We start from the raw sequence: 16,806 nt of genomic DNA on the forward strand, positions 1-16,806 counted from the left end.
AAGCTCACACAAGAAGCTTTACAGGCCATAATAAAACTGTTGTGCACAGAGTTCAAAGGAAATGGAAAACATTCATTTGGAAAGACAACTGGTGGCCTGTGTTCTCATCTTCGCAGCCCCTCAAGCATAACCTTGAGCTAGCTGAAAAAGTACTTCTGCGATGCTACAAGATAATGAAACCTAGCTGAGAATTGAAATATTTAATGCTAGCTAGTTTGCATCTTATCACAGTTCTGAAAGATGAAACGTACCAAGACAAACATTTTAAACAGGCATATGTTTGGACCACATTTTCAAGCCAAGAGCTGCCTGGCACAGATAGGACTGCAGAGAATAATCCAAGTACAGGCTCCAAAGCTTGTATAGAACTTTTAGTTCTCATCACATTTAAATGCCTGTTTCACCACAGTCTCAAAGGAAAACACCTGCCTCAAGGACAGTCCATCTCCATAGGGCTCAGCTGTAAAAATGAGGGCACTAATGTATTTGTTCAGCACGGGTTATTGATAAAGGACCTCTAATGTCCCTTGCTTCTTGGAAAAGGCAACCCTCTACACCTAACAGAACTTCCTTTGGTGTGAGGACAGTACTTCAGAGACTTTACTCTCAGTGCAAGCTAGTCATAATGCAGCACTCAGTACTGCTGATTCTTTGGTACTTACTGAGACGTACAGCAAGATGTGCAAAACTACCATCTTCAGCTTTTCTCATCAGGCACCATCAACAGTAAAACAAGAACCCACCATATAGTTAAGGCTTAAGTGTTTAGACTAATTTATGTTAGTTGCCTTCAACTCATTTCATGTTGTAAGATCTTAGAAAAATATCCTATTTTATTGCATTCCCTTGATTTAGAGGTTATACAAAAGTAAATGATTTAAAAATAAATATTACAACAGTATTACATGACTAACTGAGTTATGGTAATATGTTGCCAAACAAACTGAAAAGAGATCATTTAAAAAGACTTCCAAGACATTTTATTAAAGTTTCATGCTTCATATAAATGTACAAGTGATGAGAAAAGCAAAAAGCAGAGCCCCCATGCACGTGTATTCTACAATATCATTTGACGTTTGCAATAAGCTAGAAAAATAGTCACTAGAATCACAGTTATGAGTCAACAGAAATGCAATTGTAAGAGCAAACAGCAAGAGGATGAATATTTGACTGAACTTCAAAACCAAAACATACAAAATAGCTTGTCACATAGCTCTACAGTTTATAAAAGCTTCAGTATAAGTTAGGTTAAAAAAGATGTAACCCAAAATGTTCTGAATACTGGTAAAAACTTCAGTTGTTATTAAGTGGGAAGAGGTGTAAAGTTACGGTATCTGTAAAAAAACCAAACAAACAAAAACAAACAAACAAAACCCAACTTGAATAGTTTTCAAAATTGGGCGTAACCTAATGAAAAAAAAATACAGTTTAAGTCCAGAGTTCTGTTCCTTCAGTAGTCTAACTTTCAGAATCTAGACACCTATTGTTTAAGCGAACAAAGCTGATCTCTGTTTTGCAGAATTGGAACCTATGAAGAAGCATTTATTGCTTTAGAACTAAAATTTGAACCTAGTTGGAATTTCAACCAGAAGACATGATCTTTTTTAACTTCTACCTCAGCTGTACCCCCCAAACTCTATTCTTAAAAACTTAAAGGAAATAAGAGCTGACGCTTGCAAACAAAGCCTATGAGGGGCCCTGTCTACAACTTAAGTTATCCTGAAAATTCAGTTATGCCATCATCCCTAGTGCTGATCTTTAGAGGAGGGAGAGAAGACAAGCCATGATCCAAATAAAAGCTGGAGAGGTGCAGAGTAAACATTACCAGCCAGTTGGTTTTGTGGGAAGAGGGAAACGAAGGGGGAAGTCTAAAGGTAGGCTTGCACTGAGCTTTGTACAAGCCTGTAGTGAACCACATTCAATTTAAAACAAGGCATCCATTAAAAAAGGCCTTTTTCTTTTGTTCTTTTTCATCTACAAGCAACCAGACATCAGATCAGTACATCATAAAGTTTATTCACCACCATACCTGTGGTGGTGAGACTTTAACACGACAATAAATTAGCTGGCCTGCTGCTACTTTACAATTACTTTTTAAGAAACTGCAACATTCCTCACTCTACTAGTATCTTAGGGCCCAATTACACAGGGTACGTGGCTATGGAAGACTCATTTCTACTGAGCAGAGTGAGGAGTAAAGTTTCTTTCACCTGTTTGCACACATGAAAATTGCTACACCAGTTGCAAAGACAAGGAAAATCAGGGCCTAACTTTGGGGAACTGACTTAACAGTCAAATTTTTTTTGATAAAGCAGAGGCTCCTGTTGTGGACTGTAACCGAATAGCTATAAAGCTTGCTATATTGGAAGTTAAGTTGCCTAATGACTTATCACATATACAACTGAAATTAACCTGGATGTTGTATGCTCACATGGAGAGATGGGAGAAAGGAAGTTACTAGTTAAAGCAATAAACCCCAAGTTCATTTACATTTCTTTCTGCTGTGTTTTCAGCATCTAATGGTAGTGAACGGAAGATGTATTAATGTTTGGAACAGGATAACTTCTATTCCATATTGGTTTCCTAGTCTAGTAGTTCTTCACACTCAGCTATTCTGTGCAGCTTGAAGTGTTTGCTAAAATATCTTTCCAGCTGGGGCCTGGTTTTCCTCATGTTCTTTTTCCTTTTTACCTATATCCATTTCATTCATCTGCTGATTCAGCTAGCATTCCAGGATCCCAAATCCCTTCATTCACTAAGATTTTGTCTACCTCTCCCTCCTCCAAGAATCAAAGAGAGGTAATAGTTCAGTATGTTTTTTCAATGATATACAAGGCATATGTTGGACTTTCAAAAGAGCTCTGCTTCTACTTAGAAACCTGCTGAATTAGCTATATTTTCAAGTACTCCAAACCAACAGCTCCTCAGAGAGTTCAGGGAGAACTGTAGAGGTCTGAGCACTTAAGAAAATTTAAACCCCTTCAATTAGGTACCTCAAAGAGACAGTTCTCTTGATGATGTGGCCACATGGTCTTAGCAGTAGTTTTCAGTGGGAAGACACAAGAGGAAAGAACTTGATTTTCAGATATCATTTGTTAAAAAATATTATCTAATTTTATTGCTGAATTTACTCCAACATGAATTTCCTTCCCAACACTGTAGAGGTATGTCTCTATGATCCACAGCAAGGAAAACCTTCCTGAAAAACTGGTGGCAGCATGACTTCCTCAGTGATCTCTCACCATAAGACATCACCACCTTGGACTACTCAACCTTTCAGACACATGATTAGAAAATTACATGTGAAAAAAATTACAAAAGCAAAAAGTAAACACTTGAGCAAAAGCTCTGGACTCTGACATTTCTCTGTTATTCTGAGAATGTACACCAAACAGTTTGTCTCTACAATGCAGACACTTGTCTCTACAAAACAATGATCTCCGTGCCTTGTGCTTTAAACACTGTAGTCTGGAAAGTTTAAAAGCTTGTGACAAAGTATAAAAAACTTACGAAAATTTAAAAAAATCCATTATTGGTCAGTTATCAGCATTTTAAAAAAGCAACAAAAACCTCAAACAGTTTTTCCATATCTCTAAGATTATGTCAGTGCTTTTAAGAAGACACTTGCATATAAACATACCTTAACCTCTTTCATAGGCATGCACATAATAGGGTGGCAGGGTGCCATCTAATGCCATCATAAGTCTACCAAAAATGCTGGGAAACAGTACAAAGGAGTTACAAAATAATACTGTCAATCTTGCATATCTGTTGTAAGTTTAGTGAGGTAATGTTGACACTTTAAAACTCACACCCACCTCTGCACTGCTAGTTTATTGCTGAATTAACTATCAATATTGGACTTGATTTTTTTAATACTGCACCCCAGCACATTTTAACACAATGAGGAGTATGATTTAATTACCACTCCTAATACTACCAATGTAGCACAAATGTTCAAAGCCAGTAAAAAAAAAAAAAAAGAGAAACAATTATTTCAATTTTTTAAAAACCCTCTAGCACAATAGTTTTCTCCTATTTGATGGGGGGAGGAGGAATAAAAGTAATTAAATTTTTCGTTGATGCCACTTCATGAATTAAAAAAAATAAGTTACCACCACCTTCATTCTAGAATTCCTATTTCCTCGGTGAGACTTAAAAAAAAATCCAGAAGATCTTAATAAATAGTCCTTTTTCCTTCCAATGGGGCGCAGAGCAAAGTGCAGCGAGAAGCACCATGGAAGCCCTCAGTCTGGCCTATGGCTTTGTTAGATGCGCAGTTGATAGCCGACATCATTCAGCGTAGTGAGGTCACCCCCTTTCTTGTCCATCACTGCAGGCCTGCACCAGAAGAGGGAAAAGAAGGCTTCATTCAACATTTCTTGGATCTGCTGTAATGAACAACCCCATTGCAAACCCAGACACAGTTCATTATTAAAAGGAAACTAACAGAACAAGGCTTCTCATCACTTAATCCAGGCATAGTGTTAAACAAATGGCCATGTTATCAATTTGACTTTGTGTGCAGATATGTCTGTTGCAGGCTTACCTCACCTCACGTGATCATCCTCAAAGCCCTATGCCCATACTTGCTTGCTTATACATCTTGGGGACAGGTTAGGGTGGCCATCATAGACATTGGCGACGTGCAAGGGGTGCATGTAGGTGCACATGCACCCCCCTGAGCTTGGCGGTGCACCCCTGCAAAAAGCGCCGCTGACACTGCCGGCAGCGCCTGTGGGCGGTGGTCACTCGCCACCACCCCCGACCCGACAATGCTGATGGTGTCTGCAGGAGGTCCCCAATCGCTGCTGGCTGCTGCCACCAGCATCTGCAGGTGGTTGCACCTCCCCCCCGCCAACAGCGCCACGGCCACCTGCGGGAGCTCACCACTTGCCGCCACCGCCGCCGCCACCTGCAGGAGCTCGCCATGCCCCCCCAGCCTCAGAGGGCATGTGGCATTCATGATCATAGAGGACATTCCAGTTTTCTGCTACTCTGTCCTCTATTGATACAAAACCCAACACCTTTATGTCTTCTATTTTTCTCTTCAAGACTCAAAGCAGACTCAATTTTTCTTGAAGAGAAAAATAGAGGACATAAAGGCGTCCGGTTTCACATCAAGACAAGACAGAGGACAACCAGACTGTCCTCTATGACGGCCACCCTAGGACAGGTTAATGCACAAGTTCTCTTTAAGGGGAGCTTCAATCTCCTGTCTTTGCATCCAGTGCATGGCTAAAGCCTGGGTAGCAGAGCTCAGGGTGTGATAATCCATCAGCACCATCCTACATTCCCTTGGACCTGCATTTTATGTCTGTTCTGCCTACTCATGTCCCACCTGCTTCCTGTGAGCCAACTGCAGCTGTACCTATAAGCTAACAGAGTCATCATTTAACCCTTTCCCTGCACACAGTTTCTGTCATCATGAGCTCAGTCCAACCAAACAGCCTTAGAAGTGATCCTCTGGCCAGCAGGCAGCATCAACAGTTCTGCTTAACCTGCCATGTAACTACAGCATGTAACTACATGGGCTGCAGCACCACCTCCCCAGAGCAGATACCAGGAAACCAATGGAAGATGAATCCTTGTCGGAAGGCCCACATACTGCTTCTATTTCCCCAGCCTTCAGAGATGATCCCCACAGTGGTTGCCACAGGCAGGTGGTAGGCTACCTTTCCTATAAAGCAGTGATTCTCAACCTGGTACTGCAGCACCCTGGGATGCCTTTCAAGGGTGCCATGCAATATGAGCACCGTTGTGTGCAAACACCTACATGATTCACAAGAAAAACCCAAAGGGCATTTTTATATATATAAGCACCCTGTAATGCTTGCATTTGTGCAAGTGGCAAAATGTGTGTCAGCACTAAGAAAATGGCGGTGGCACACATTAGAGGTGCTTTAGCTCAAAAGAACACCGCTGTCATTTTCTGCACGCTAACGTGCATTTCGCCGCTTATACTACTGCACGTGGCACAGCGCAGTTCGCCTCAGCTCACGTGCGGAGCGGACTCGATTAATCGAGTCTGCTCGGAAGCGGCGGATCTCCGCCACGTTGCAGGACAGAAAAGTGTGTGTATAAATGCCCAAAGATTTCAAATAGCAGGCCATTGTGTCAAAAACATTCTGACTTGCTGGAGCCCCTGTTCTCTGCAGCAGAAGAATTGCTCTCTTATTTTCCATAGTCAAAAACCTAATGAAAGCTAAGAGCTGGCATTTTCTGAGGGGGTGCCTTGAGTCGAATGAGGTTGACAACCACTATTCTAAAGGCCCAGTGCAGGTGGAAGGACCATACTCATCCCTGTGGGCATTGCTGCTTAATGATCCCAGCACTCAGGACTCCCTTTCCCAGGCTGAGAGTAAAGCATGGAAGCACTGACAGGAAGGCATCAGAGCCCTGTTCTCACTCAGGTGTGGAGCAGCTCACCCATAGAAGTCTCTTCTATGTGGATTACAGGTATACAGTCAGGTCCAATGTTTGCAAAGCACACTGTGCATCAGCAGTATTGTATAATTATAGGAACAGCCCAGATCTTCTTGACCTAATAAATGCTTGTCAGGCTGTACCTCCTGTTGGAATTGCCATTAAAAATGTCAGCAGCTGCCATTACACAGGTGCTGAGTTCAGACCAATCATGAAACATTGTCAGGTATTTTAAAATACCACTTCAAAAGTCTCTATACATGTGCTAACAAGGAACACAAATCTCTAGCCTTCTAAAGCAGCAGTTTTCCTTTCAACATCCAAACAAAGCCAGAAACAAAAATGCACTATTACTGCCCTCACAGAACATGCATTCAACTTCATTTATTTGTGGAGAAGAAGAAAATAGACCTTGTCAACTGACATTTGGCAGCCAAAGCTGCTTCAGACTTGCATTACATTACATCCTTGTTCCAAACTAGCCCTGATATTAAAAAAATAAATAAATAAAATAAATCGTTCTTTGCTTTGCTGGTTCTATGACACTGAATCTGAATTTACCAAAATAAAACATGATCAAAAGCAAGGGGAACGTTTTGCATTTGAGAGGATCTTTGTGCTTTATGTACTATTTCCAAACACAGATACAAATGTGCAGCATCTTCACTCAATTTCATACAGAGCAGCTTTTGTTCTTCAAGCCATTGGTGGTTTGATTCTCTTTCCACTTGTGTAACTCTATCGATCCAGTGGGGCTGCTCCTGTGCACCAGTGAAAACAAGTGAGCATCGTGCCTTGACCCCTACAAACACTCCCCAAGATGTGTTGCTGGACACAGATAGTAGCAAGGAGAACATCCAGCAGGAAGCATTGGTTGGCTCTGATTTAGATAAGCCTTTGAAATGCAACAAAAAAGTGAACATTTCAGATTAAATTGTTTCAGTAGGAAGCAAATCAACTGGAGAGAGCCTTCCCCATGGTGACATGTCAGCTGCATGGTGTAATTAGGAGTGTTCGTGAATTAATCTAGCCCTATTGTACCTCCCTTGTATCCATGCTAAATGTACAGAAAGAGCTTAGAAGAGATTTAGTTTAAAGAAATCTGCTCTTTAACCATTTAACAAATTTTGTATTTTGCTAATGAACAATGGGAGAGCTCCTTTTGACTCGTGTTTACATTGTGCAGGGGTTCCCTGTATATTCAAGAAAGCTGAACCTAGCAATATCAGCAGGAGTCGAAAATGGCAGAACAAAGCTTCTCTGGGTGCCCACACAATATGTATCGATACGTGGTGCTGACTTGTTAAAGCACTAGCAGGCAGGCAAAAGGCTGGAGTAGACAGGACCCATCTCTGAACTAAAGCCACAAACTGGCTCTTAACCTCAAAGAAACACTGTAAGGAGAAACCTTTCAACTTTAATGAGCTAAGCCCTAAGCATTTTGCTTTAGATTCCCTTCCCAGGAAGGGCCTATATAATTTTATTGTCAACAAAAGCAGTCTGTAATAACAGCTTGCCATTAGCAGGTGAACCCTCTTAAGCGACCAACCGCCAAGTATCTCGTGCAGCCCCTGCCAACTAATAGCCTAGCTCAGACTAAAATGGATACTGTGTGGCGGGAAAGGTCTCTCCCTCTCCCCCGGCAAACTCTAATTAGCTATAATTAGAGCATGGAAATAAAAGATTCATAAATAGACAAAATGCACAGTACCCAAGTACACTGTTTAGCTAGGAAGATAGATGCCTACTATCTTTCTTGCCAGATTCATGACTTTAGGGCCTTCCAGTTCCCAACCAAAAGAACAAAGGAAATAAAAGAGGGTGCACTAGTGCACAAGTTTCCTTTTTTCTCACCTCCCTGTTTAAATCAGTCTTTGGAAGTTAAGCAACTGGCACATGACATTAATCCACCCTAGTCACCCAGAAAATGGCATATGACTCACATCTTATACCCCCACTGCTTCCCTCCCTTTTTCCAAGTTCTCCCAAGTCTTCAGACACCTCCCAGCAGAATGGGTAGGAAGCAACTGAGTCTGACCACAGAAGCAAGCTGGCTCAGGAAGAGAGGGACTCCTGTATCAGAAGGAACTGATTCTCCAGCATGAGCCTGCCAAGAGCAGCAGCCTCCCCAATGTCTTATAACGGACAGCCTGGAAAAGCAAGGCCCATGACACCAGTGTAACTCCATTGATTCACCCTTGAGTAAGAGAGAGCAGACTCAGGCTCTAGGGGCCAGCCCGTTAAAGGTACTTAGGTCCCTATCTGCATATTTAGGCATCTAATTGGATTTTTCAGAGGGTCTACGTGCCAAGATCCCATTGACTCAATGGGAATTCAGTGTTTGGTGAGATTTTCATCTGCTAATCCCTACTGATTCAATGGCCCATTCCTGTATCTTTAGGCACCTAAATACATTTGGAAACCTGGTCCCAGATGACTTAAGTGAAACATCCTGTAATACAGAGAGGGTGTATCTACACAATACACTTTACTATGCAGTGGATGATTATACTGTGCAGTAAAGAGTCACTGTGCAGTAGCGCATGTGTAGACTGCTGACCAGGAGCAAATTGTTCCCAGTCGGCCAAGACAGCAGGGGCAGAAAAGCTGTCCCCTCCCTTGGACAGCTGCTTCCTAATTCTGTTCCCCAACTGGCAGATCGGGGTAGGGGCCTGGGAAACTGTGCCCTCTTGCAGCTGCTGCTTCCCATCTCCCCACCCTGATCAGCAGGGGCTGAGAAGTAGCAGCTGCAGAAGGACACATTTTCCCAGCCCTATGTCCCAATCTGGAGACAGGGCATGGGGCTGCGAGGCAGCTGCTCTGGAGGTGGGACAATTTCCTCCAGCCCACAGACACTAGGGCCTGACTTTGGTGCCCCCTGCCAGCCCAGGTCTGGCACCCGGTGGAGCCTGGAGCTCTCCATGGCTGCTGTAGGTGGGGCACAGCAGGACTGGAGTAGCCCTACACTAAGCTGCTCCCAATGGGAGCACGTGTAGACACCTTGATGGGGAAAGCTTACTGTGCAGTATTTTACTGTGCAGCAAGCTTTCTGGGCATTAACTGCATGTGTAGACATGCCCAGAATGTATGGGAGAGAGGCACTTTAACACCAAATTTTTCAGATGGGAACTGCTAAACCCAAACACTTACTTTCAGTGGAACACACAAGTACCATACAAGTCAATGAGACCAGACCACTGATCTAAAAGCCTTGGCATGGATGTAAGCATGAGTCTCACATGGTAGAAGAGTCCCTGAGTTAAAGTGCAGTTCAAGATCAGGCCTCCTTACTTGGTCCTTCACTGCTAGAAGGAAAAGCTTGGACCAGAGGTCACCAACCAGTGGATCTCAATCATGGGTGACTGGTCTGGCCTCCTGAGTCGGGGGGGAGGGGGGGGGAAAGAAAGCTGGTCACTGACCATGGGGGTCCCCTAGCAGCCAATCATGGACGGGGGGGGGGGGCGGGGGGGTCCCCCTAGCGGCCAATCGCTGACCCTGGAAGCAGCATTGGCAAAACTGGAAGCGTCGGCAGCAAAACTGGAAGTGCCACTGGTGCTTCTCTCGGCGCCCCCACCAATCTCAGGAGGAGCACTGGCCGGAGCTTCTCAGTGCCCCCAGTCCCCAGCTTGCGAGGGCCAATCTCAGGAGGGGCACATGGTCCCCCCCCCCCCCCGTCGCCTATGATCTCAATCCACTGGTAGATCTCATAGTTTCATAGATGTTAGGGTCAGAAGGGACCTCAATAGATCATCGAGTCCGACCCCCTGCATAAGCAGGAAAGAGTGCTGGGTCTAGATGACCCCAGCTAGATACTCATCTAACCTCCTCTTGAAGACCCCCAGGGTAGGGGAGAGCACCACCTCCCTTGGGAGCCCGTTCCAGACCTTGGCCACTCGAACTGTGAAGAAGTTCTTCCTAATGTCCAATCTAAATCTGCTCTCTGCTAGCTTGCGGCCATTGTTTCTTGTAACCCCCGGGGGCGCCTTGGTGAATAAATACTCACCAATTCCCTTCTGTGCCCCCGTGATGAACTTAAAGGCAGCCACAAGGTCACCTCTCAACCTTCTCTTGCGCAGGCTGAAAAGGTCCAGTTTCTCTAGTCTCTCCTCGTAGGGCTTGGTCTGCAGGCCCTTGACCATACGAGTTGCCCTTCTCTGGACCCTCTCCAGGTTATCCGCATCCTTCTTGAAGTGTGGCGCCCAGAATTGCATGCAGGACTCCAACTGCGGTCTGACCAGCGCCCTATAGAGGGGAAGTATCACCTCCTTGGACCTATTCGTCATGCATCTGCTGATGCACGATAAAGTGCCATTGGCTTTTCTGATGGCTTCGTCACACTGCCGGCTCATGTTCATCTTGGAGTCCACTAGGACTCCACCTCTGTGCCACCCAGCAGGTCATATCCCTAGGCTGTAGGTGTGCTGGACATTTTTCCTCCCTAGGTGCAGCACTTTGCATTTCTCCTTGTTGAATTGCATCCTGTTGTTTTCTGCCCACTTGTCCAACCTATCCAGGTCTGCCTGCAGCTGTTCCCTGCCCTCTGGCGTGTCCACTTCTCCCCATAGCTTTGTGTCATCTGCAAACTTGGACAGAGTACATTTGACTCCCTCGTCCAAGTCGCTGATGAAGACATTAAAGAGTATTGGTCCAAGAACTGAGCCCTGCGGGACCCCACTGCCCACACCCTTCAAGGTCGAGACTGACCCATCCACCACGACTCTTTGGGTGCGACCCTCTAGCCAATTCGCCACCCACCGGACTGTGCAGTCATCCACATCACAGCCTCTTAACTTGTTCACCAGTATGGGGTGGGATACCGTATCGAAGGCCTTCCTGAAGTCTAAGTATACGACATCCACCCCTCCTCCTGTGTCCAGGCGTTTCGTAACCTGGTCATAGAAAGAGACTAGATTGGTCAGGTATGATCTGCCCGCCACAAACCCGTGCTGGTTTCCCCTCAGCATAATTTGCCCTGCCGGGCTCTCACAAATGTGAGCCTTGATAATTTTTTCAAAGACTTTACCAAGGATGGAGGTGAGACTGACTGGCCTATAGTTGCCCGGGTCCTCCTTCCTCCCCTTTTTGAAAATGGGGACCACATTAGCCCTTTTCCAGTCCTCCGGGACTTGGCCCGTGCGCCACGAGCGTTCGAATATTCCTGCCAGTGGCTCTGCAATGATGTCGGCCAGTGCCTTCAGCACCCTCGGATGGAGCCCATCCGGGCCTGCTGATTTAAAGGCATCCAGTTCTTCCAAATGACTCTGCACCACCTCAGGATCTACGTATGGAAGTCTGGCACCTTGCTGCTGCCTCTCTACAACCCCAGTGAGAGACTTGTCGTGCCCCTCACTTAGGAACACTGAGGCAAAGAACTCGTTGAGGAGTTCAGCCTTGTCCCCCCTACCTGTCACCAATTGTTTCTGCCCATTTAGCAGTGGTCCTATTCCTCCCTGGGCCTCCCTTTTACTCCCAATATATCTAAAAAACAATTTCTTGTTGTCTTTTACTTGGGTTGCCATCCTCAGCTCCATGGTAGCTTTGGCCCGCCTAACTGCCTCCCTACAAGCACGAGCAGAGGAGGTATATTCATCTTTAGTGATCTCACCCTGTTTCCACTTTTTATGTGCTCCCCTTTTGGCCCTTAGGCTGCCCTGGATTTCTCTGGTCAGCCAGGGAAGCCTCCTGGCCCCTTTCCCTTTTTTGCCTCGCTCGGGGATCGTCTTGCTTTGTGCCCGAAGGATTGTTTCCTTTAGGCACAGCCACCCTTCTTGGGCACCCATCCCCTCAAAACTCCTACTCTGCAGTGCTTCCTTGACTAATCGCCTGAGTGCATTGAGATCAGCTTTCCTAAAGTCTAGCACTTTCACCCTACTAGTTACCTTACCCACTCGCCGTCTTATGTTGAATTCTATTATTAGGTGATCACTGTCTCCCAAATGGCTACCGATCTGGAGGTCCCCTATCATGTCATCTCCTGTTGCCAATACCAGATCCAGTATGGCATTCCCCCTAGTGGGACCATGCACCTCCTGTGTCAGGTGGAGGTCCTGTACACAGGTTAGAAACCTGCGTGAGCGATGGGACCTTGCTGTCTGCGTCTCCCAGCAGATGTCCGGGTAGTTTAGGTCCCCCATGACTACCTCTGACTATCTCAGAGCCTCTTAGAGTTGATCCAAGGCTGGGGTGGGGGTCTGAGTGCCCGTGTTCATGCATGCCATGCCCCAGCCCAGCAGGTCAATCCATGGGGGAAGGAAGGGGAAGGGGCTAGATCAAGGCCCCTGAGGAGAGGGACAGTGCTGCAGAGACAGGAGAAGAGGTAAGTTGAGTGGGGTCCTGACTGGGTGGGACTTACCTGCTGAGAAGGTGCACCCCAAATAATTTTTTCTCCCTCTGCCTCAATCTTCTCCCCGCCCCCCACCTTCCCTCCCCACAGACTTACCTGCTGGGTGGGGGTTGGGGGGCTGGCAGCAGTGCATGGTAGATCTTGGGTTGCTTTTAAATGCCAAAGGTGATCTCCTATTTAAAAAGGCTGGAGACTGTGGCAGAATGCCACCTCTGTCTCTCCCCAAAAACTCTGCTCTGTGACAATTTGGTTAACATGGGCACTGCAGAGGGCAGACATCCCACCTCTTAGGTAACCTGAATTGGATATATTTCTAAGGGAGGGGGGAAACCTGCTCCCTCTGCCTAGGTGACTGGCATCACATACGTGGGTGAAGGGCTTACACTCTCTATTGTTCTAAGCCATGCCAACCTGACTGGGAGGAGGCTAGAGACCCTGCCAGTCTACCCGGCAACCAGTGATGCATTTCAAATTGGCTGGCTGGCAGCCAACAGGTACTGGCTTCCATTGTACCCGGTAAATGACGTCATAAGGTCTATATAACTAAGAACTGCCCAGGAGGAGAGTAGTAGCCACGATGAAAACTCAGAGAGAGAGGAGCAGGAATATCTGAAACTTGCTCTCATTCTTGAAACTCATGATCAGTGACCTGCCTGCCTCCAGAGGGACTCTCCACCTGCCTCTGGATGATACTTGTGGGTAAGCTACCCGAGATCTAACTAGATATACAGCTTGCAGTAACTCAGATGCATGATCAAAGGCTACCCAGCCATGGGAGTTTGCTCTATGGGATTTCTCTGATATTGCTCTACCCTGTACCCTATTCCAAACCTACTCCTTGTAACCAATAAAATTCTCCTTTGTACCTAGCATGGGAGACTTATTGGGAGAGGGGCTAGATTATGCCTCCGAGTCCCCTCGGTTTGGCTGACTAAGGGAAACCACTACTTGTGCTTCAGACTCAGGGAAGCACCCCAAGTTCCTGAAGTGGGTCGAGTACCCTCGAGGGCTAATAGGCCTGTGTTTCCCAGGGGTCACAGTGCCAGGATCAGGCCAGACCCCAAGTGATGGCAGCGCTACCCTCAGGCTAGTGGGTGTGCTCCAGGAAGGGGATTGGCCAGACATGAGGCGCTCCCAGGTAGGCACTCGGAGCCTGGAAGGTGGTTGGGCACAGTGAGGTGGGTGGCTCAGCACAGGAGCACCCTCTACTGGGTCACCACAGAGACCACTGGCTTAGACTGCACAGATTTATTAAAGCCTCCTCATGTGAACACATGGCTCTTGGGATATAATATCTAAGTAAGCCCCATTTAATCCTTATTCCAGACTGAATGAGCACCCCTGACATTCCTCCTTCATAGCATGGCAGCTGCAAACGGCAGGAGGCATCTGATGGACTTAAGGTCAAGAAGTTAAATAGCGGGAGTTCCTAAGTCAACTAAAACACTCAGAACTCCATCACAGGTGGCAGCTTTAGTAACTTCTTCCTCTCCTTCTCCCATGACCCACACAACAGCCCATTTACTCCAAACAACTAAAACAAGGAGAACAGTTTGATACAACTGTACGAAACTACTTCCTTCCTAGGCTGATCTGGTTGCCCTATGGTCAGTGTTTTGCATCATCCAGCATGGTTCCCCCACTGAGACTGACTACTATTCAGGCTGCCAGTGTATGAGGTGTACCTCACCATGCTTGTAATAGAGATAGGGTGGCCATCATAGAGGACAGCCCAGTTGTCCTCTATTGAGACAAAACCCAAAGCCTTTATGTCCTCTATTTTGAAGAGAAAAATAGAGGACATAAAGGCATTGGGTTTCGCATCAATAGAGGACAGAGAACAGCATAGCAGAAAACAGGAATGTCCTCTACGATGGCCACCCTAGCTGAGCATTCAAAATGCTCTGCAGCAACCTCCCGAGACTCACCACCTGGAAGGTAAAGAACAGAGGTACACCATTACAGCAGCATAAATTAGGCAGGCAGATGGGAGATGGAGACCATATGGAATTCTCAACAGTCTGGCTACAGAATGAAGGATTTTTAAGGAGACTGGGAATTTATTTACTTTCAAAACACACTTCAAAAGTGCTTGTGGTTGTCAGATTCAGAAAAACTAGGTGTAAAAAAGGGTGATCCAAGTCAGCTAACAAATGACAACCCAAAAGATAATCTTGATCCAAATACTCCCCTGTCACTGTCACCAACTGCTTTGCAAATTCTAAGCTCCACGTTGTTCCACCCAAGTATATATCACATAATTTTGTAATGCTTGGACAATGGTTCTCAACCATTTTAGTCTCAAGGCACTCCTTGTTAGATTCAAGGCACCTTTCAGAAAATGCCAGCTCAGAGACCTGCATGGGTCTGATTTTAAAGGCCCACTTCCAACCTACACCAAATATTATACAACCAGACCTGAACCCACAAACTATTAGCAAGTCTTCTTACCCACAGACTAACCTGACCTGCTTTAGGCAAACCCATAACCCTACCCACGCGGCTGACAGACACGTTAGTTCAACCTCCCCCACCGTGAATCAAGACAGACTCAACAGGAACGCCTCCAGACCTAAGGTTGAGGAGGACCGGGTTAGAGTGCTTCTGGAGGGGCTGGACGTGTCAAGTCAGCAAGTCCAGATGCTCTCCACCCCAGGGTGTTGAGGAAGCTAGCAGAGGTTATTGCAGGGCCCTGGGCATGGCTTTACGAGCGCTCGTGGTGCTCGGGCCAGGTGCCAGATGATTGCAAGATAGCCAATGCGGTCCCCATCTTTAAAAAAGGGAGGAGGGAGCACCCGGGCAACTACAGGCCCATCAGTTTTACCTCAATCCTGGGGAAACTCTTTGAAAAGATCATCAAGGAGCACATCTGTGATGGGCCGGCATCAGGGATGATGCTCAAGGGCAACCAGCACGGTTTCATTAGGGGCAGGTCATGTCAGACCAACCTGATTGCCTTTTATGATCAGGTCACAAAAGCATTGGATGCAGGTGTCGCCGTGGATGTAGTCTTTCTGGACTTCAGCAAGGCCTTTGACACTGTCTCCCACCCCATCCTCATTAAAAAACTAGGTGACTGCGGCATCAATGCCTACACAGTCAGATGGATTGCAAATTGGCTGAAGGGTCGTACTCAGAGGGTGGTGGTGGACGGGTCATGTTCAACATGGGGGAAAGTGGTCAGAGGAGTCCCCCAGGGCTCGGTCCTTGGGCCTGCACTGTTCAATGTCTTTATCAGCGATTTGGACAACAGGGTGAAAAGCAACCTGTTTAAATTTGCTGATGATGCCAAAATTTGGGGTGAGGTGGGCACGTTAGCAGGGAGGGAAAGACTGCAGCAAGACCTGGATAGGTTGCAGGGGTGGGCTAACAAAAACAGGATGTGTTTCAATACTGACAAGTGCAGGGTGCTGCACTTGGGCAGTAGTAACCAGCAGCACACTTATAAGATGGGAAACTCCCCTCTTGAGAGCATGGAGGCAGAAAGGGATCTTGGAGTCATTACTGACTCCAAGATGAACATGGGCTGACAATGCAAGGTCACGGTCGGCAGGGCTAACCGGACCCTATCGTGTATCCACAGGTGCATCTCAAGTAGGACCAAGGAGGTGATCCTCCCCCTCTATGCAGCACTGGTCAGGCCACAGCTGGAGTACTGTGTCCAGTTCTGGGCGCCGCACTTCAAGAGGGATGTGGAAAACATTGAGAGGGTCCAGAGGAGGGCCACCTGCATGATCCGGGGACAGCAGGGCAGACCCTCCAATGACAGGCTACGGGACCTGTTCAGCCTTCACAAGAGAAGGCTATGGGGGGACCTGGTGACCGTCTATAAACTCACTAGGGGGGACCAGAAGGGTTTGGGGGAGACCTTGTTTCCCCTAGCGCCCCCTGGGATAACAAGGAATAACGGCCACAAGTTGTTGGAGAGTGGATTTAGATTAGACATCTGTAAGAACTACCTCACAGTCAGGGTGGCTAGGATCTGGAACCTACTTCCAAGGGAAGTGGTGCTGGCTCCTACTCTGGGGGTCTTTAAG

General features: G+C 46.5%; 1 protein-coding gene across 1 annotated transcript in view; it reads right to left on the minus strand.

The window, feature by feature from the left end:
• Window positions 1–957: 957 nt before the first annotated feature.
• The window catches only part of VASH2 (vasohibin 2), a 78,121-nt gene continuing 62,272 nt past the window's right edge, over window positions 958–16,806 (minus strand). Inside the window, exon 8 of the mRNA XM_006268121.4 lies at window positions 958–4,341. Coding sequence (XP_006268183.1) covers window positions 4,269–4,341 — 73 coding nt within the window. The 3' untranslated portion in view covers window positions 958–4,268. The remainder of the gene's footprint in view (window positions 4,342–16,806) is intronic.

Source organism: Alligator mississippiensis, chromosome 1, assembly GCF_030867095.1.
Source record: "Alligator mississippiensis isolate rAllMis1 chromosome 1, rAllMis1, whole genome shotgun sequence".
Classification (NCBI taxonomy): Eukaryota; Metazoa; Chordata; order Crocodylia; family Alligatoridae; genus Alligator; species Alligator mississippiensis.